Below are 20,469 nucleotides of genomic sequence, written 5' to 3'. Positions count from 1 at the left end.
TTTTTCTTGTATTTTTTTTTTTTGAGACAGAGTTTCACTCTTTTTGCTCGGGCTGGAGTACAGTGGCGCAATCTCGGCTCACCGCAACCTCCGCCTCCTGGGTTCAAGTGTTTCTCCTGCCTCCGCCTCCCAAGTAGCTGGGATTACAGGCATGTGCTACCATGCCCGGCTAATTTTGTATTTTTAGTAGAGATGGGGTTTCTCCATGTTGGTCAGGCTGGTCTTGAACTCCTGACCTCAGGTGATCTGCCTGCCTCGGCCTCCCAAAGTGCTGGGATTACAGGCATGAGCCATCGTGCCGGGCCGAAAGTTTCTTTTTTAAGAGACGGTGGTCTTGCCATGTTGTCCAGGATGTACTTGAACTCCTCAACCCAAGCAGCCCTCCCACCTCAGCCTCTTGAATAGCTGACACTACAGGCATGCACCACTACGCCTAGCTGCGAGATGAAATTTTAAGAGATGGGGGTCTTGTTCTGTCGCCCAGGCTGGAGTGCAGTGACATGATGAAGCCTTGATCTCCTGGGCTCAAGCAATCCTCCCACCTCAGCCTCCTGAGTAGCTAGAACTACAGGAATGCAACACCATACCCAGCTAATTTTGATTTTTAGGAGAGATGAGGTCTTCCTTTGTTGCCCAAGCTGATCTCAAACTCCAGGGCTTCCGGAGTAGCTGAGACTACAGGTATGAGCCACCACGCCCAGCCTGCTCTCTTTTCCAATATTGTGTTAAGTAAATTGTACTGGTGGTAATCAACTTGATCATTTCATTTTTAGGATAAGAGGATATCAAGGTGAGAGTATAACTGAACCAGGAGAGGAATAAACACCACCCTGTGACTGATGGATCTTTATAGCTCCCCTTTGATAAAGAAGGGAAATATTGTACTTTCATTAACATGTTATAGTTGCTGTTGTTATACAGAAGAATATTAAATAATATTCGTATATTGTTTATGAATGCATTGAATTCATAAACAATTGTATGGATACTGACTAGCTAAAGAGGTAGATAAATGTAGATACAATGATACGGTGATTTGGTATTCAGGGTTCATTCTGCTCTCCAGTGTGCCTTCCTATAATGCAGGGGCTGGAAGGTGAGAAAATAACCACATTTCCCAGACTCCCTTTGCAGGTAGATTTCCAGATGTGAATTGGGTTCCACTGATATATATAGTGTATATATAACTTTATAGTTATACAGATATATATACACAGATATAGTATATATCTATATATACTTTATAGTATGTATACTCTATATAGAGTATAACTACACTCTATATATACTCTAGTATAGAGAGTATATATACTATACAGTATACTCTCTATACACTATATAGTATACTATATATACTATGTATATAGTATATACACTATATATATACTGTATATAGTATATACACTATATATATACTGTATATAGTATATACACTATATATATACTATATATAGTATATAGTAATCAGCTTCCTCAGGTTGAAACATCTAGATATATTGAAAACACTGGATAGTCTGCAAACTCCTCTTCCTTAGAGAATGTGTATTATCTTTAGTATTAAAATGACTCTTCTAAGTCCTGAGAAGCACCTCAGAACACTGCATTCATGCATTCACATGTTTGCTAGGCAGAATAGTACCCATCCTGCAAGACATCACATCCTAATGCCCAGAACTTGTGAATGTCTTAGGTTACATAGCAAAGGGAAATTAAGATTGCTAATCAGATGACCTTAAAACAGGGAGATTATCTTGTATTATCTGCATGGGTCTAATATAATTAGAAAGAACCTTTAAAGTGGAAGAGGGAGGCCAAAGAGAGCCAGAGGAAGATGTGACTACAGAAGAAGGCACAGACGCAGCATTACTGGCTTTGCAGATGACGGAAGGAGGCCTTCAGCCAAGGACTGTGGGTGGCTCTAGAATCTTTTTTTACATCTCAGTATGTACACCACAGTTAAGGTTTTTGTTTTTGTTTTTTTATTTTTGAGATGGAGTTGCGCTCTGTCATCCAGGCTGGAGTGCAATGGTGAGATCTCGACTCACTGCAACTTCTGCCACCTGGGTTCAAGCAATTCTCCCGTCTCAGCCTGAGTAGCTGAGACGACAGGTGTGCGCCACCACCCCCGGCTAATTTTTTTATCTTTAGTAGAGACGAGGTTTCACCATATTGATCAGGCTGGTCTCGAACTGCTGACCTCAGGTGATCTGCCCACCTCGGCCTCCCAAAGTGCTAGGATTACAGATGTGAGCCACTTTGCCCGGCCTCACAGTTAAGGTTATTAAACAATCTGATTTAACTGAATACAAAATGCTGGGTTGTGTGGTGACATGGTTTGTAAAAATGTAAACAGGGCTGGGCATGGTGGCTCACATCTGTAATCTCAGCACTTTGGGAAGCCGAGGCAAGAGAACTGTTTAAGGTCGGGAATTGGAGACCAACCAGCCCAGGGAATATACAGGGAGACCCTATCTCTGAAAAAAAAATACCTGGGCATGGTGGCATGTGCCTGTAGTTCCAGCTACTCAGGAGGCTGAGGCAGTAGAATTACTTGAGTCCAGGAGTTTGAGGCTGCACTGAGCTATGATCACACCACTGCATTCCAGACTGGGTAACAGCGAGTCTATCTGGAGTGCAGTGTCTCTAAAACAAAACAAAAAACCCAAAATATAAACAGTAAGGACTAGGAGGTATGTATAGGAAATTAATAGCTGAAGAATATTTTACCATGTTCAAAAACAAAATTCTTCATGTGGCTGAGAGAAGAAAAAAATGGTATGTTTGCATTCCATTTGCAGGTATTACATAAACCCATTTTAAATGAACTAAAATGCCTAGGATTTGGAGGGAAAAATTATCTCGTGCTCACATTTGAAGGTTCCTCTCAGAAATAAACCATTTAAAGAGACCACAGTACTGGTTTAATTTTTTTCTGGTAGGGACAGAGGGAAACAGGTGGTCTACCACCTTTCAAAATTCAGTCACATGTTCTGAATAGAAAGGACAGTTGCATGTGACATTAAAACAAGGCTTTCTGAAGCAGTAATTCCCAGCCTTTTTGGCATCAGAGACTGGTTTCAAGGGAGACAATTTTCCACGGATTGGGTGGGGGGATGTTTCGGGATGAAACTTCCACCTCAAGTCATCATTAGTTAAGATTCTCATAAGGAATGCACATCCTCGCGTGTGCAGTTCACAATAGGGTTCACACTCCTATGATAATCTAATGCGCTGCTGACCTGGCAGGAGGCAGAGCTCAGGTGGTGATGCTCACTTGCCTGCCGCTCGCCTCCTGCTGTGTGGCCTGGTTCCTAACAGGCCATGGATTGGTACTGGTCCACAGCCCAGGGTTTGGGGACCCCTGTAACAAAAGGAAAACAAGATTCTTAAATCTTTACAGGAAGGAGGAATGGAATGGAAAATAAAGTAAGTTGTATACTAAATGATGTTAAAAATCCCTTTGTCAGCTTTAAAATATTGCAAGCAGAGAGGAAAAAAATATTAAAACCAACCATTTTACTTTCTTATTTGTAGATAATGCCTGCCTTATGAGAATGTTGTTTCTTTTAAAGATTCCAAAAGAACCATATAAAAACTTAGTAATGACTTAATTGTTCACATATTCTAGTGACATCAGTACTTTTTCAGGAAGTAATGTGGAAAGGTTGGCACTAGAAGTTGACATAAGAATTAGTTTAGCCAGGTGCAGTGGCACATGCCTGTAGTCACAGCTCACAGGAGGCTGAGGCAGGAGGATTGCTTGAAGCCAGGAATTCTGGGCTATTATAGTGTGCTCTGCTGATTGGGTGTCCACACTAAGTTCGGTATCAACATGTTGATCTCCTGGGAGTGGTGGACCTGCTCAGGCCAGAAATGGAGCAGGTCAAAATTCCCGTCCTGGTCAGTAGTGTTATCGCCCCTGTGAAGAGCCACAGCACTCTAGCCTGGGCAACATAGTAAGACCCTGTCTCACATAAAAAATAAAATAATAAAAATGAAAAAGAGAATTAGTTTAGATCTCTTGATAATTTAAACAGTAATCTAAATTATAGGGTTTAGGTGGAGTTAATCTCTGCAAGTCCTGAGGCGCTATACCCAAGGTGCTTGGCCCTACCAGGAATGCACTCTTGCTTACATGTGTTTCAAATCTAAATCTCATCATTTAGTTTTTTCCTATTTAGGCTATGGGACGGTGTGTTTATTACAATGATTGAAACCTGTGCCTTATTTGAATTACTAGTTATTCAAAACACACTTTTGGGTTTAGTGCCCGGTAATTACAGCGTACTCCTGTAAGACTTAACTCTCATTGATTCCTAGAGAATTGTTTTTGATACGGTCTCGGTCTGTCACCCAGGCTGGATGGAGTGCAAAGGCACAATCTCGGCTCACTACAACTTCTGCCCCGCTGGGCTCAAGCAATCCTCCCACCTCAGCCTCCTGAGTAGCTGGTACCACAGGCACCCACCATCATGCCCAGCTATTTTTTTTGTATTTTTGGTAGAGATGGCGGGGTGCTTGGGGGGGGACGGGGGGAGCAGGTGGGGTACGGGGGTCAGCGGGGGGAGTGTCCTCACAGTGCCCAGGCTGGTCTTGAACTCCTGAGCTCAAGCAGTCCACCCACCTCGGCCTCCCAAAGTGCTGGAATTACAGGGATGAGCCACCATATCCAGCTGTTTTAACTTGATTTAACTTCCAATCATTAATATTTACATAAGACCCATTTGCAAAACTACCTTCTTTACATTATCTTCTTTTGGTTTTAGGAAACAAAAAGTAGCTCAAGTTTATTGTGTCCTAGACTAAATAACACAAGTAGCTAACACTACATTACACTGCATATCTGATATAAAAACACAGTACACATATTTCTAGACTTTGTTCATTTATCCCTAGGCAGAAAATATTCATAATAGATTTGGAATAAAATTTCCTTCTCAAAAAGCTTAAACTTCAAATAGGAGTGATAAATGAGAAAGAATGATTGGGTTGCAGAATTTTCAAAAGCCTAAAAAGAGCCCGGGCATGGTGGCTCACACCTGTAATCCCAGCACTTTGGGGGGCCGAGGTGGACAGATCACTTGAGGTTGGGAGTTTGAGACCAGCCTGACCAACATGGTGAAACCCTGTCTCTACTAAAAACACAATAACTAGCCGGGCGTAGTGGCATCTGCCTGTAATCCCAGCTACTTGGGAGGCTGAGGCAGGAGAATCGCTTGAACCTGGGAGGCGGAAGTTGCAATAAGCCGAGATAGCACCACTGCACTCCAGCCTGGGCGAGAACAGGGCAAGACTTCATCTCAAACAAAACAAAACAAAACAAAAAAAACCAGAAAGCCTAAAAACAGATTCCAAGAAGTTGTAGCAAAGAGGTAGTTTGTTCCAATACACAGCACAGTCATACACAGCACTTTGCAACTTACCAAGGAAAACGTTAAACGTGGCAAGACAATACTACCCTCTGGGGCAGAATTTTTATTTTCACAACTTCTCAGCAAAGGATGAATGAAAGGATGAACTAAACAGTTAATAGCAGGCTAATTATTCAAGATTGAACACTCCTTTCTCTTTTCACATTCTCTTGGTGTAAGCACTTACATGATTGACTACAGAAGTTGGGATAAGACACCTGACCAGTACATTTTGGTTACTTATGAAAATAATTCTGAGGCCGGGCGCGGTGGCTCAAGCCTGTAATCCCAGCACTTTGGGAGGCCGAGACGGGCGGATCACGAGGTCAGGAGATCGAGACCATCCTGGCTAACACCGTGAAACCCCGTCTCTACTAAAAAAACAAAAAACTAGCCGGGCGAGGTGGCGGGCGCCTGTAGTCCCAGCTACTCCGGAGGCTGAGGCAGGAGAATGGCGTAAACCCGGAAGGCGGAGCTTGCAGTGAGCTGAGATCCGGCCACTGAACTCCAGCCCGGGTTACAGAGCAAGACTCCGTCTCAAAAAAAAAAAAAAAAGAAAATAATTCTGATACAAGGGTGGAGAGAGAAAAATTTGAAATGAACTTCATAAAACTTAGAATTTATATATGGATTTTTATTTCTATTTTTATTTTATTTTATTTTTTTTTTGAGACGGAGTCTCGCTCTGCCGCCCAGGCTGGAGTGCAGTGGCCGGATCTCAGCTCACTGCAAGCTCCGCCTCCCGGGTTCACGCCATTCTCCTGCCTCAGCCTCCCGAGTAGTTGGGACTACAGGCGCCCGCCACCGCGCCCGGCTAGTTTTTTGTATTTTTTTAGTAGAGACGGGGTTTCACCGTGTTAGCCAGGATGGTCTCGATCTCCTGACCTCGTGATCCGCCCGTCTCGGCCTCCCAAAGTGCTGGGATTACAGGCTTGAGCCACCGCGCCCGGCCTATTTTTATTACAGACTTACTATTCTAATTTTTTCCCCATTTTGGGAAAAAAGTTCAATGACAGATATTCCCAGTCCCTTCACACATATGAGGTGCCTGTGTGTTTAGTTTATCTGCTTGGATAGAAATCATTACAGAATTCATAAAACAGGAAATGAGCATTATAAATCAGTTACTAACTGTAGAATATTTTGGTTTCCTCTGCCCCCCGCCCTGGTCTAAACCCTACTTCACTGGGTTTCTGCATTTTCTCCATCCTTTTTCCCAGATTAACCTGTTCATTTATTGACTTCTGTCAAGTTCTAGAAAATGAGATCAAAGACTGATAGCTGGATGTTCTCCCATCTTAAAATGTTAGGGAAACAGTTTGTTAAAAGCATGTTACTCTTTAGTCCTAAGTATTGAGCAGTCATTGTCCTTCAGGCCAAAATGCCAGCCACTTTATTTCCCTACTTTTTAAAGACTTAATTAGCCATCAGCAGTTTGTAGTAGAGCTGGCTTTCTTAATACAAAACAGTTTATTATATTTTAATTGGCAGGCTCTATTGTATCTTGTTTTTCTCTAATTTTATATTGAAGTGAAAAATAGGAAGAACATAAAATTGCTACATAGATAATTTTGGAGATGTTCTATTTTAAACATTGATAACAGTATAATTTAATTCCATATTTTGAAATATACAAAAATATATACAACTAAAATGGTATCTAAAACAGAAACCTATGAGTGCTCGCTCCAAACAGTAAGGCAAATAAGTGAAGAGCTCAGGTAATGGTGTTATTCTTGAGGACACAAAGCCTGGATAAAACTAGATTACCATAAATAGTATAGAAGTTGAAGAAATCAACACAGTAGGACTAGAATTAATTTAGAAAAAATTAAGAAAAGTTTGGGCATATACCATAAGTAATAGAAATAAAACCTATCAGAGCAACAAACGGAAAAAACACACAAAAGCAAGTTTGTGTCCTCAGTGCCAAGGATTAGAGGCAGATGAAGTACAGACTGAATATAGGGAATACTAAGAAGTCCCAAGAGACAATGAGTGTCTTAAATCAGGAAGCGGAGAGTGAATAAAGGCAATCTCATGAAAGGAAGGGAGAAACTGTAATCCTGCCCACTCCCTCTTGCCAGGGTTATCCAGAATCAATGTTTACCTATGAGAATTGTGTTTTTAAATAGTTTTTAAATTTTAAAAAATTTTTACATTGCTGGTATAAAAGTTTCAATTTTTCTGTCAATGTCAGGATTTCAATGTAAGAAATAGATTTTTTTTTGATAAAATGATTTTTGGATAAATACCCGCTGCTTCATCTACCATGTTGCTCACTTTCAGTTGGCCTTTCCCTTTCCTAACTACCCGAGTTAAGACTCTAAACTCAACTGTAAGGTAGTTCAGCCATCATAGATGGGGTTAGTGGGGGGGATAGTGGAGAGGCGGCAAGAACCATTCAAATTCAGTTCAACACTGAACAAGAAAAAAGTGTAACATTGCAAATTAATATTGATATATCAATATATTTAATATACTAATCTGAATATATTAATCAGCTAATTAATGGTGAACTGATTCATAACTATCTCGAGTATTATAGGCAAGTTTCTTAACCTTTCTACACCTAAGTTTCCTTATCTGTAAAGTAATAATGGAACCCTCACCTTGCAGTGGTTGGGAGGATTAAACCTGATGATGCACTATAGCCTGGTTATATAGTATAATCGAAACTTTTGTACTAGCAATGTAAACATTTAAGATAATTTAAAAACTATTTAAAAACACAATTCTCATAGGTTAACATTGATTCTGGATAATATATTACTGTTTTCAGCAAAACAATTAGCCATTGCTATTAACATTTTCTAATGCTTATATTTTTGGCATATGCATCTTCCTTCAATGCTCAAAAAGGAGAGGATTATGGAACCAATATTTATTAATCATTTCTTCTGTACCAGATACTGTAAACCACCCACAAGAACCGTAGGGCGCCGCACGCACCTTGGAGGGGGCCCTTCTGCCGGCCACCCGCCCCGGAGGGTTTCAGGCCAGGGCCTGATGTGGCTCATGCACCCTCGCGGCTTCGTCGGCTGCGCAGTCATCCCACCTTGTTCGTTTCTCTCCCTCCCTCCCCGCTGGCCTTGGCTTGCCAGGGGCGCCGGGAAGCCCGACGGCGACGGTGTCGTAAAAGCGTCGCGAAGGCGTCCGCCCTTGGCGGCTCCCTGCCACCTGTATAAGTGGAGCGTGCTGGGGTGTGAAAAGTAGTATGGAGGCAGCGGTGGTCGAGTTTCTGTGTGGTTGCTGGGTCTCCATGGAGAAGCGGCTCGCCAGTGTCCCAGGCTGCTGAGCTCTAGCCGCCCGAGTCCCCGCGGCGCGGCCGCAGGGCCATGCTAGCTTTGCGCGTGGCGCGCGGCTCGTGGGGGGCCCTGCGCGGCGCCGCTTGGGCTCCGGGGACGCGGCCGAGTAAGGGGCGCGCCTGCTGGGCCCTGCTGCCGCCGGTGCCATGCTGCTTGGGCTGCCTGGCCGAACGCTGGAGGCTGCGTCCGGCCGCGCTTGGCTTGCGGCTGCCCGGGATCGGCCAGCGGAACCACTGCTCGGGCGCGGGGAAGGCGGCCCCCAGGCCAGCGGCCGGAGCGGGCGCCGCCGCCGAAGCCCCGGGCGGCCAGTGGGGCCCGGCGAGCACCCCCAGCCTGGTACGTACCGATGAGGCGGCGGCGGGCCGGCCCTGGGCTGGGGTCGCCGCCCCTGAACTCGAGTAACATGCTCTGGGTGGTGCAGCTCGGACGCTTCCGTTTCCTAACTTTTAGACTGTTCCCTGAAGAGAAGTTACTGGCAGGTCATTCGGTCGGAATGAATTTCAGGGTCACCAGCGGGGTCCACCTACGGTCTCTGTGGCCAAGTTAGAAATCATCTCTCATCCCCCTTCTGTCTGCACCCGTTGCTGGAAGGGCCGCCTCTGCATATTGCATTGGTAAAGGTAGCCTTCGCTTGTCTTATTAAAAAGCCTATTTTTAATTCTTTTGAAGTGAATCCCCAGTGTTTAGGCCAAGTCTCTGGGAATCTTTAGGAAGGTATACAGGCCCTTCTGTTTGCTTGTGCAAGTTTCGTTCACCATCATTTGACCTTTTGGTAACCTTACACATTATAGGATGAAGGCTAATTAAACAATTTAGGTCGTAATTAAAAGATCTTTTAACCTTTAATTATAGAAAAAGATTTAAACTATTCTTGAGGTAACGGAGGGAAGTATTTGTCCACTTACCTGTTGATATGCTGCCCAGACAGAAGACACCCGAGCATGAGTGTGGGAGAGCTTTTGATGTCATGTTAGCAAGACTCATGCAATTATTACATCTTCAATTGTTATGTCTTCAGTGGCCCCTGTACTGCTTTCATCAGTTGTACAGCATGGGTTGAGGTGGCCAGATCCTGGCAGGGGTCTCAACTCCACTAATAGCTAAAGCATGTTGGGGTTTGAATGCTGGATACTTTGAAGTTGCCATATCCTGACTGAAGACCTTCCCAGAACGGCAGTAGTTGGTCGAGTATGCCACAGGTTATCTGGTTGAGTAATCTGAGATTAGCTCTCCTAATGTTAACTTTGAAACTTTTACAAATTTAATGATTACAAATTAATGAGACACTTTAACTGAAATATTCTATGTGGAGCTAAAAAGAACTCCGCTGTTCCAGCAACATTCAGTTCTGTTTGTTAATTCGCCAAATGAAATGATGTTTCTGTTTACAACTTTGTTTTTAATTTTGCCCTGTGGATAATATCTGAAGTTAATTTGGGGCCCTTTTTTCTGATCTTTTGCTTACTGCTTTTTCGCAACCATGTGCAACCTTCTCCTCTCCCACTCTTCCCTTTGAGTTGCTGTAACCTTTGATCAGTATTTGACTTATTCTCTACCATAGTATGGTCAACAGACTTATCTTTTTTCTCTGGACTCTGAAACACTCTGATATTTGAACTTGAATTTGGGATGTATTCCAAGAATGTTTTCATTATATAATGTGGATTACTTTCAGTAAAAGATCTCAATAGAGGTTTGTATTGCTTCTTGTTTTGTGATTGCTCTTCTGATAATTTGAAGTTTTCCTATAGCTTTCAATGACAGTATTCTGCCACCTGGCCCCAGCGATAACTATTTAATTATCCCTCCAAGCTGAGGTGCTTTCTTGCTGGGTTTCTTTTATAAACACAGACATAGTGTCTTTAGAGAATCCTTTTTTTTTTTTTTTTTTTTTTAACAGGATAGTTCATAGAATTTTAAAAGATATCTTTAGAAATGGACTTTGCCACCTTTTTTACAACCAAAATTAAGATTCAGGCAAGTTGGCTAGTATTGATTAAGAAAGAGGTTAAATGGGGTTCTAGTGAAGAGAAAATCCCATGGGGTAGAATTGGCAGTCTTGACTCAGTGGAGAAAAAAAATCTAGGCTTTAGGGAAAGGCGTTTTCTCGTCTTTATTTCTGTACCCTGTTGTGCAGGTTGTCTTAGCTCCGCGGGGCCGACGCTTTTCAAAGCTGAAATACCCTCTCATGAGTCAGATTCTGTTTGGCAAGAAGGGGATGTTCTTCAGACAGCTGCCGAAGAGCTCTTTTGTTAGTGCCAGCTTCAGCCAGCTTGGCTCCAAATGAAGTGTCAAGGAATCGCAAAGCCCCCAGATGGGAACTGTGAAAGCCGTTGGTTTTTAGTTGAGGATCTTAACATTTCCATGACTGTTTTGAACAAATTTACAAAATTTCTCCATTTCCAAATATCACAATCTCTATTCCTATCTCCATTTTCTTCTAGCGGTTCTCTGACTTAGTGATGAGGTTATAGAATTCAATCTTCTTTTGTTCTCTTCGTTCATACCTCCATACACTGTATTACCGTTCTTTAGATATGTGTAAGGGAGTGAGGGAGATTCTTTGCAGTAAATATTTCAAAGGTGAATGCCTGGAGTTGATAATTTGGCTTTTTTTCCTGACACTTTTACTTGTAAATAGACACTATTTGTCTACTTAGAAGATCTTCCTGAAGTTTCACCATTAAAAGCAGAGTATTAAAAGTTCCGAGTTCTTACAATGAAGTTATATGTGAAAAGCTTAGCTTATATGGCAGATAATGCATGTGTTCTGTCTTCCCTCTCTTAAGAAAACCTGTAATAGGCCAGGCGTGGTGGCTCACACCTGTAATCCTAGCACTTTGGTCGGCCGAGGCTGGCGGATCACAAGGTCAGGAGTTCGAGACCAGCCTGGCCAACACAGTGAAACTCCGTCTCTACTAAAAATACAAAAATTAGCTGGGCATGGTGGCAGGTGCCTGTAATCCCAGCTACTCGGGAGGCTGAGGCACGAGAATCACTTGAACCCGGGAGGTGGAGGTTGCAGTGAGCCGAGATCATGCCCCTGCACTACAGCCTGGGCGACAGAACTAGACTTCGTCTCAAAAAAAAGAAAAGAGAAAAGGAAACCTGTAATATGTAAGATGCCTTACTCCGTGTTTGGGTACATAATACATCTTCATCTTTTATATTCTTTTTTTTTTCTTTTTTTTTTTAAAAATTGAGATGGGATTCTCTCCATGTTTCCCAGGCTGGTCTGTAATTCCTAGGCTCAAGGGATCCTCCTGCCTTGGCCTCCTGAAGTGCTGGGATTACAGGCATCAGCCACCATGCCCAGCCATCTTCTGTATTCTTGAAAGAAGATTTTAGGGAGATATCTGTAAAAAGAACTGAATGGATTTTAAAATTCAATTTAATGTACTAAATTTAAAGTTTATGCAGCTTCTGACTGAAGCTGATGAAGTATATTTTTCTAATGTACATAGTTATTCAAAGTATGAATTCATAGTATTTTATTTAAATTTTGTTGTCTTTGTGTTTCAGTATGAAAACCCATGGACAATCCCAAACATGTTGTCAATGACGAGAATTGGCTTGGCCCCAGTTCTGGGCTATTTGATTATTGAAGAAGATTTTAATATTGCACTAGGAGTTTTTGCTTTAGCTGGGCTAACAGATTTGGTAAGTTGTAAATGCACTCCCAGTTTGCTCTCCTTCCAAATGCTCATCTGTACTACTAAGTTGAAATAGCATAGCCTTAGCTTGCTTTTCCTTGGGAGGAAACCCTCAAGATGAATTTGACGTAGTACTTTTTGTGAGGACTTTGTCTTTAGCATCTATATGGGATTTTTTTTTTTTGTATATGATTTCAGGGAGGAAGCGAAGGTTGTAGGGAAGTAAAGGAGGGGATACTTTGCACTCTTGGTTTTTAAGAGTAAAAGAAATACCCTTAGAAATTTCCAAAGAGCTGAGTGCTTGCTTTAGGGATAGAAATAAGGGAGAGGAGATCTGAGATGACTTTTCTATGTATTGTGATAAAGAGGAGTACTCTGATCTGCAATTGGTTTTCCTAGCGGAGAGGGAAACTGGACCAGTTGTTAGGACACAGGAAACTAGGATGTAACCAGGGAGCATGTAGAACTCATAGCTTTGCTCAGGTTTCATGCTAGCAGGAGGCTGTAGGTACCCCCACAGATTTATTTTCTGATCTCTGCTCTACACCCCTCTGGCTGCCCTGCAGAATGCTCTGGGCTGACAATTGAACATCCTTCCTTCTTCTCCTCCCTCAGCAGATGGACAAAGAAGAGGAACTCTCCTTGATACCACAATGTTAGTTTTGATAGAGGAGAGGAGAATTTATTCAAATGATCTCAAATTAGAACTGGAAAATAATTTTATAACAAAAGGCTACGTTAAATAGGCTTTTGTGGACTGGCTAGCCATCATCATGTATGACATTATTTGTATTACCAACTTTATTTCATGAAAGTTTTGAAATGCCTTATAAAACTGGCTGGACACAGTGGCTTACACTTGTAATTCCAGTGCTTTGAGAGGTCAGGAGTTTAAGACCAACCTGCACAACATAGCAAGAGCCTATCTCTACAAAAAATTTAAAAATTGGCATGGTTGCACACGCCTGCAGCCCTAGGTACTCAGGAGGCTGAGGCAGGAGGATTGCTTGAGCTCAGGAGTTCAAGGCTGCAGTGAGCTGTGATCTCACCACTGTGCTGTAGTCTGGGTGACAGAGCAAGACCTTGTCTCTTAAAAAAAACAAAAAAAAAAGGGAAAACTTCATGCTGTATAAAAATGTAGTTGAGGGAAGTGTGGAAAAGATGAGGGGATAATTTTAAACCAGGGCGAAGTTAGCAGGAGAAATAGATATATTATATTCAGGTACAAGGTTGGTCTGAGATCTATATGAGCATCCAGACAGGTGGTGCTTTGGTGCCTCTTCAAACTAATTTATGTTTGAAAAGCTTTGATCAATTTTGCTCAATATTTATTGAGTGAGATTTGAGAAAAACTAGTTTTATATTAATAAAAGTTGCATGGCATCTTTCTTTGTAACATCAGCTATTGTCTTTGAGGTTCATAGAAACAAAATTCCACATGCCTAGTAGCAGAAGCATTGGTAGGCACCATAGAATTTTTTTTTTTTTTTTTTTTTTTGAGACGGAGTCTCGCTCTGTCGCCCAGGCTGGAGTGCAGTGGCCGGATCTCAGCTCACTGCAAGCTCCGCCTCCCGGGTTTACGCCATTCTCCTGCCTCAGCCTCCCGAGTAGCTGGGACTACAGGTGCCCACCACCTCGCCCGGCTAGTTTTTTGTATTTTTAGTAGAGACGGGGTTTCACCATATTAGCCAGGATGGTCTCGATCTCCTGACCTCGTGATCCGCCCGTCTCGGCCTCCCAAAGTGCTGGGATTACAGGCTTGAGCCACCGCGCCCGGCCGGCACCATAGAATTAACTGAAGATTTTGGAGTGCAGACAGAAGAGAGCATTTGCACTGTTACATGGCATTTCCAAACCTGCTTCAAATGTAGTCTCTCAAATTGGCTTTACCTCTCTTTTTCCAGAGTTTAGCTTCTACTAATATTTGTCACCGCCTCTTCCCATTCTCACAATCTTTCTCCTTTTATTTTGTCTCTGCCTTTTTTTTTTTTTTTTTTTTTGGAGACAGGAGTCTCACTCTGTCACCCAGGCTGGAGTGCAGTGGCGTGATTTTGTCTCACTGCAGCCCCTGCCTCTCAGGTTCCAGCAGTTCTGCCTCAGCCTCCCGGGTAGCTGGGATTACAGGCACGCACTACCACGTCCGGCTAATTTTTGTATTTTTAGTAGAGATGGGGTTTCACCATGTTGGCCAGGCTGGTCTCAAGCTCCTGACCTCAGGTGATCCACCTGCCTCGGCCTCCCAAAGTGCTGGGATTACAGGCATGAGCCACCGCACCCGGCCTGTCCCTTCTTTTCTCTCAAAGCCTCCACTCATTGTCAATATTGTCTCCAAGTCTGTCAAAGGCCGTTATACTGGTAACAGTTTTTTTTTTTTAACATAACAGACAAGATCTTTTTCAGTTACTGTAGTCTCCTTTTTTGTCTGCTACTGGTTTTTTTTTTTTTCTTTTAAGCTGCCACATGAGATCGCAGTATTAATGGAGTGTTAGAGAGGCCCCATTAACATTTTTCTAAATATATAACATGATGTTTATGGAAACCTGAGTTAACTAGTGCCACATTTCACATTGGTTCCATGGAGATTTTAGTGCCTTTAGATTGGCCACTGGGAGGTGGCCAGACTCATCATTTAAGCCAGGGAATGACAAAGTCTGATTGCATTGTGCGTGGAAAATGGATTATAGACAGGTAAGAGTAGAAGCAGAGTAACTGATTAGGGGCTCACTGTGGTCTAGCAAGAGTGGAAGCAGAGTAACTGGTTAGGGGCTCACTGTGGTCTAGCAAGAGTGGAAGCAGAGTAACTGGTTAGGGGCTCACTGTGGTCTAGCAAGAGTGGAAGCAGAGTAACTGGTTAGGGTCTCACTGTGGTCTAGCAAGAGTGGAAGCAGAGTGACTGGTTAGGGGCTCACTGTGGTCTAGCAAGAGTAGAAGCAGAGTGACTGGTTAGGGGCTCACTGTGGTCTAGCAAGAGTGGAAGCAGAGTGACTGGTTAGGGGCTCACTGTGGTCTAGCAAGAGTGGAAGCAGAGTAACTGGTTAGGGGCTCACTGTGGTCTAGCAAGAGTGGAAGCAGAGTAACTGGTTAGGGTCTCACTGTGGTCTAGCAAGAGTGGAAGCAGAGTAACTGGTTAGGGGCTCACTGTGGTCTAGCAAGAGTGGAAGCAGAGTAACTGGTTAGGGGCTGACCGTGATCTTGCAAGAGTGGAAGGAAAGTAACTGGTTAGGGGCTGACCGTGATCCATGGCAGCAGTGGTAGGAACTTAGACTGTGGTTGGAGTTTGGAGTTGGAGAGAAGTATGTGGGTTTGAGATATATTTTAAAGACGGAGGTAATATGTTGATGGATTAGATATGCAGTGAGAGTAGGAAGAGTCAAATATGAATACTAGGGTGTTACTTTAAAAAAAAATTCTCTTCTAAAACCAGGTTCATGGAAATGCCATTTTCTGTGATGGGCAACACTGGAATAGGGCAGAGTTTAAGGGAAAATACTAAGAATTCTGTTGCTTATCCACATAGAAGTATCATTTGGGCAGTTTAGTAGTTTGGAGTTGGAGGAAGTCATCGTTATAGAGAGAAATTTGGGAGCTGTCAGATATAGATGGTTGGATCTGGGTAAAATCATCCAGACTGAGGTAACAGAAATGAAGGGTCAGAGAAATGAGCAACAGGTAGAGCACCAGAAAAGAAGCCAGTCAGGAACCTTGGGAAGGAATAGCTGACGAGGAAGGAATAAAATTAGGCAGTGAGATTTCCCAGGAAGTGGAGAAAGTGCTTCAGTTGTGTCGAGGTCAGGTACTCTAAAAATGCGGAATTCGTTGGTGACCTTTATGAGCCTCACCTCTGGAGGGGTGGGGACTATTGGAGTGGGTTGATGAACAGATGTGAGATGGTAATGACATTGGATGTTCCTTTGAAGCAGTTTTGCTTTGTAGGGAAATACAGAAATAGGATCACAGAAGGGTCTTTTAAAAAGATATGTATTGGGAAATTATATCTATCTATCTATCTATCTATCTATCTATCTATCTATCTATCTGTCTGTCTGTCTGTCTATCTAATCCTGTATGTAAAAATATATATGTTGGAGTATATGTATATACAGGGAAATTTTTCTTTGGTCTTTTTTTTTTTTTTTTTTTTTTTTTGAGATAAATCTCGTTGTGTTGCCCAGGTTGGCCTTGAACTCCTGGCTTCAAACAATCCTCCCACCTTAGCCTTCCAAGTAGTTGGGACTATAGGTGTGCCACTGTGCCCAGTGAATTTTTGTTGTTAGTTAAGTGATTAATTAAGTGATCAGGTAGAGAGATTAAATGAAAGGGAGAGATTGATGAGGCAAGGCGAGATGGGGAAGAAGGGAGGCAGGTCACAGAAGGTGACAGGGCATGGTAACGGATGAAGGAAAGCAGAGAGAATGAATGGAGGCAGGTAGGTGGAGGATTTGATGATGGGAATATGAGGACGGGCTGACTACATTTTTCTTTTTTCTTAAGGAAAATATAGACATGACCCTGTGCGAAAGAGATGGAGTTAGGTCTGAGGTGAGAGCAGAGACAGTGTGAAAGAGACAATGTGAAAAGAGAGGGTAAATATAGTAAGCAAGTGTGGGATTGCTAGGCAGTATTGGGTGCCCATGGGAGATTTGTGGTCCCCAGTTTGAAGTGAGACCAGTCTTCCCGTTTGTGTGTTTTCCTTAAGCACTGTTCAGCTCTTAGGTGCAGGCCCAGAGTACATGGAGAGTTATTTTTAAGCAGGGTTGAAGGAGAGTGGGGTGAAGGGGAGTTACAGATGTTTGTAAAGGAATGATGTTGAGGTCCTTGTAATCTAGTGTGGGTTAGAGGAATAGTGAAGATGAGAGGGTGATGATGGTGAAAAAGTGAAAGGTTAAGTTCCTTGAGGTCAGAAACTGAACTAAACCTGATCTTCCAAGGTCCCAGCTCCCCAGGCTAGGTACTTTTCTGTTCATATGCTTAAGAAGAAAATAGATTTTTTTCAGTTGCGATGGTAATAGCTAGTAACTGCTTTTTTTGAGGATTTACTAAGCGTTGAGTGCTGAACAAGTATTAATCACATTATGTGCTGAAGACAACCACCCTTTTGAGGTAGGTAATTTATCTCTGTTTTACAGATGAGGAAACTAAGGCTTAGTCAGGTCAAATAACTTATCCAAGATCACACAGCTAGTAAGTGGCAGAGCCAGGACTTGAACAGCTTTTGTTCTGCTACAAAGAACACATTTTTTTTTACCACGGTCCTGGACTCCTGCTGTCTCCTCCAACTCATTGGAGTACTTGAGATATGGACAACTTATTTGTTCTTTAAAATGAACCATGATTAATTATGTCTAAATTAATCTTTTTTCCCCCTTAGAAATAGTATTAGGGAACTCAAACATTTGTTGAAACTTGCAGTTAAATGAGTAAAAGCCAGGAAGGGACTTGGATAAACCAGAAAATACGTGCCTTGTTTAATGTGGATAGACAATACTTTTCAGTCCATTTTGTGGCCCCAGAGTGGCCAGACCCCTCCCTTCTCAAGTTAGGATGGAGATCTGGGTTTTTATGGGAAGAATTGAATACTTAAATGTAGATAACTAATTACACTTTTTAAAAGCTCTGATAGGTCAAACAGAACCAGCTTGCAGGCCCCATTTGGCCCACTAGCAACTAGATGTGACTTATCCTTTAAATATAGTTTATTTTTATCACAATAATATAAAAATAAATAATTTAAGTATCAGAATTTTAACTAGGTCAGGTAGAGAGGATTGAGTTTTCTACTCAAATATGGGTAATGCTGATACAGTCAAAATAAGGAATAAACAGTGGTATTGAGCAAAATAAATTGAAAAACAGAAAAATGGTAAGTTTTAACAGAGTTGAATTATATTATCCTAGTCCGGGCTCTGCCATGCATGCTTTCTTTGAGTTTTCTTTGGGTTCTTTATAGCTTTAAATACATCACTAACCATATCTTTAAATGTGTGTTTGGGTTCATCCACCAAAGGGGCCTTGTGAAAATACTGAGAAATAACCAGAAGGCCTTGAGGGGGAAAGAAAATAAATGTGCATTTCTTTTAAGACCAGTTGCTAATGTAAAAGCAAAATGTATACCAGTGAAAGAATGAGAATGTTTGGGGGTAAGAAACAGAAGAGATTTTGTTAACATTTTATGAGGTTGTAATTGTTATTCTGGTATATCTTAAGCTTCAGAATATCTACTCTGTTCCTGTTATGACATTTATATATAAAAAAAAAACACTTCTATTTTCAGTTGGATGGATTTATTGCTCGAAACTGGGCCAATCAAAAATCAGCTTTGGGAAGTGCTCTTGATCCACTTGCTGATAAAATACTTATCAGTATCTTATATGTTAGCTTGACCTATGCAGATCTTATTCCAGGTAAGAACGCGTCATGCGTACTTTTGAATAGCACAGGGAAGAATGACATTAGTCAGCTTAGGATTTCTCTTGAGACACAAATAATTTTTGTTCCAAAAATATAGTTTTCAACTTTAAACTGTTTTCCTAATTTTAAACTGTTGAACTGTTTTATTTGTCAAACTACTTATGGATTTTAGAATTTATGTCCTTGTTTTACTAGTAAAATCAGTTGCTTTCCTAGTAAGATTGTTTAAAATTAAAATCGAACAAATATTTCACAGTGCCAATTCATATTACTCTGAAATTTTTTGGTGCTATATTATATATTTTTAGTGCCTAGCTTTTTGAAAGCAATTTAGTTTTCTTATGTTTATTATCTTTATTAATATCATTTAATCATAATAAGTGAGAACTCTGAAATCCTGAAGATGTCTATAAAATGTAGACCCTATTAGGCAATTTTTAAATCATACATATAGTTTGTACATTATATGAATACTTTTTCTCATAAGATTTTATGATTTTTTGCTTTGTATTTTGCATGTGCTTTTCTGATTGTTCATTTTCTACTTCAGTTGTATTTCTCAGTTGTTGTCCCTCAGACGAAGTTAAACTGTTTTTTTTCCCAAGAGCTAGGAATCATATCTGATCACACTGGGACTTCCCTTCACTGTCAGTCTAAGAGTTTGCATTTTTGAGGTTTAGGAAAAGAAAAAAAAGGAAGAAAGAAAGAAATCGTATCTTAGAACAAAGAAGCTGCCACATGGTCCCTTGGTATCATGTTACTATTGACACTTGGTAGAAAGAAGTATAGTGGCGTTTCAGTCTAGTGTAGTCTCCTCCAACTAGAAATTATTTTTCTTTCTTGCTTTTAGTCTTCTAAGTTCTCATACCAAAATAAAAAATAAATTGGACTAATGTTTACTTTTATGTGCTTCTTTGAAAGTTAGATTGAAGTGTGTACGTGATTGGGGTGTGTGTAAGTTTTCTTGCCTCGGCTGGTCTCGAACTTCTGGGCTCAAGCGATCCTCTCACCTCGGCCTCCCAAAGTGACTGGATTACAGGCTTGAATCACCTTGCTTGGCCCCTCCCATTTTTTCATAGTTACGTTGTATTTTGATGTATTATTTTACAAAGGTTGGCCAGTTATTTTGCTATTGAACATAGAAATTGTTTCCAGGTTTTTTGGAATTATGAATAACGTTGCTGAGTTTTACTTATATAATTGGTGTAGGTTGCTTTCCAAGCTGAGACTTCCCTTCACTGGCAATCTTAGAGTTTCCATTTTCTTTCTTCTGTATTGAGTCTATTTTTCCAGGCTCCCTTGTCTTCCTTTGCATTAAGTTACTCTGTAGAAGGATGGAGTGTGGCAGCCAGATTTTTAGAGGTCTTAAACATCTCAATGTCTGTATTTTGTCTTCCATACATGATTGACAGTTGAAGTAGACATTACTTTTTTTAATCTTTTTTCTTTCTTTTCTTTCTTTTTGAGACAGGGTCTCACTCTGTGACCCAGGCTGGAGTGCAGTGGCACAGTCTCAGCTCATTGCAGCCTTGACCTCCCAGCTCAAGCAATCCTCCCACTTCAGCCTCCCAAGAACTTACCACCACATGCACCACCATGCCTGACTAATTTTTCTATTTTTTGTAGAGAGAGGGTTTTGCCACGTTGCCCAGGCTGGAGGCATAATTTTTAAATTGCAGATGATTTTAA

At 41.6% G+C, this 20,469-nt stretch overlaps 1 protein-coding gene across 11 annotated transcripts in view; it reads left to right on the top strand.

Moving 5' to 3' along the window:
• The first annotated feature begins 8,625 nt into the window (after positions 1-8,625).
• CRLS1 (cardiolipin synthase 1) overlaps positions 8,626-20,469 on the top strand; it is a 36,340-nt gene continuing 24,496 nt past the window's right edge. For 4 of the 11 annotated variants that reach the window (XR_012419166.1, XM_074004815.1, XM_074004814.1 and 1 more), the window contains exons 1-2: positions 8,626-9,055; positions 12,242-12,379. Coding sequence is in view for 10 of the 11 variants with exons in the window: in XM_074004815.1 (XP_073860916.1) it covers positions 8,750-9,055; positions 12,242-12,379 (444 nt within the window). In the remaining variant the exon portion in view is untranslated. Of the gene's footprint in view, positions 9,056-9,201; positions 9,340-10,280; positions 10,413-11,754; positions 11,837-12,241; positions 12,380-18,643; positions 18,774-20,469 lie in introns of those variants that run through there. The other 7 variants (XM_005568391.5, XM_074004816.1, XM_065522793.2 and 4 more) reach the window with 6 other exon arrangements.

This window comes from Macaca fascicularis, chromosome 10 (genome assembly GCF_037993035.2).
Source record: "Macaca fascicularis isolate 582-1 chromosome 10, T2T-MFA8v1.1".
Classification (NCBI taxonomy): domain Eukaryota; kingdom Metazoa; phylum Chordata; class Mammalia; order Primates; family Cercopithecidae; genus Macaca; species Macaca fascicularis.
Note: the sequence above shows the minus strand (reverse complement) of the source record. Positions and strands in the feature narration are given on the sequence as shown.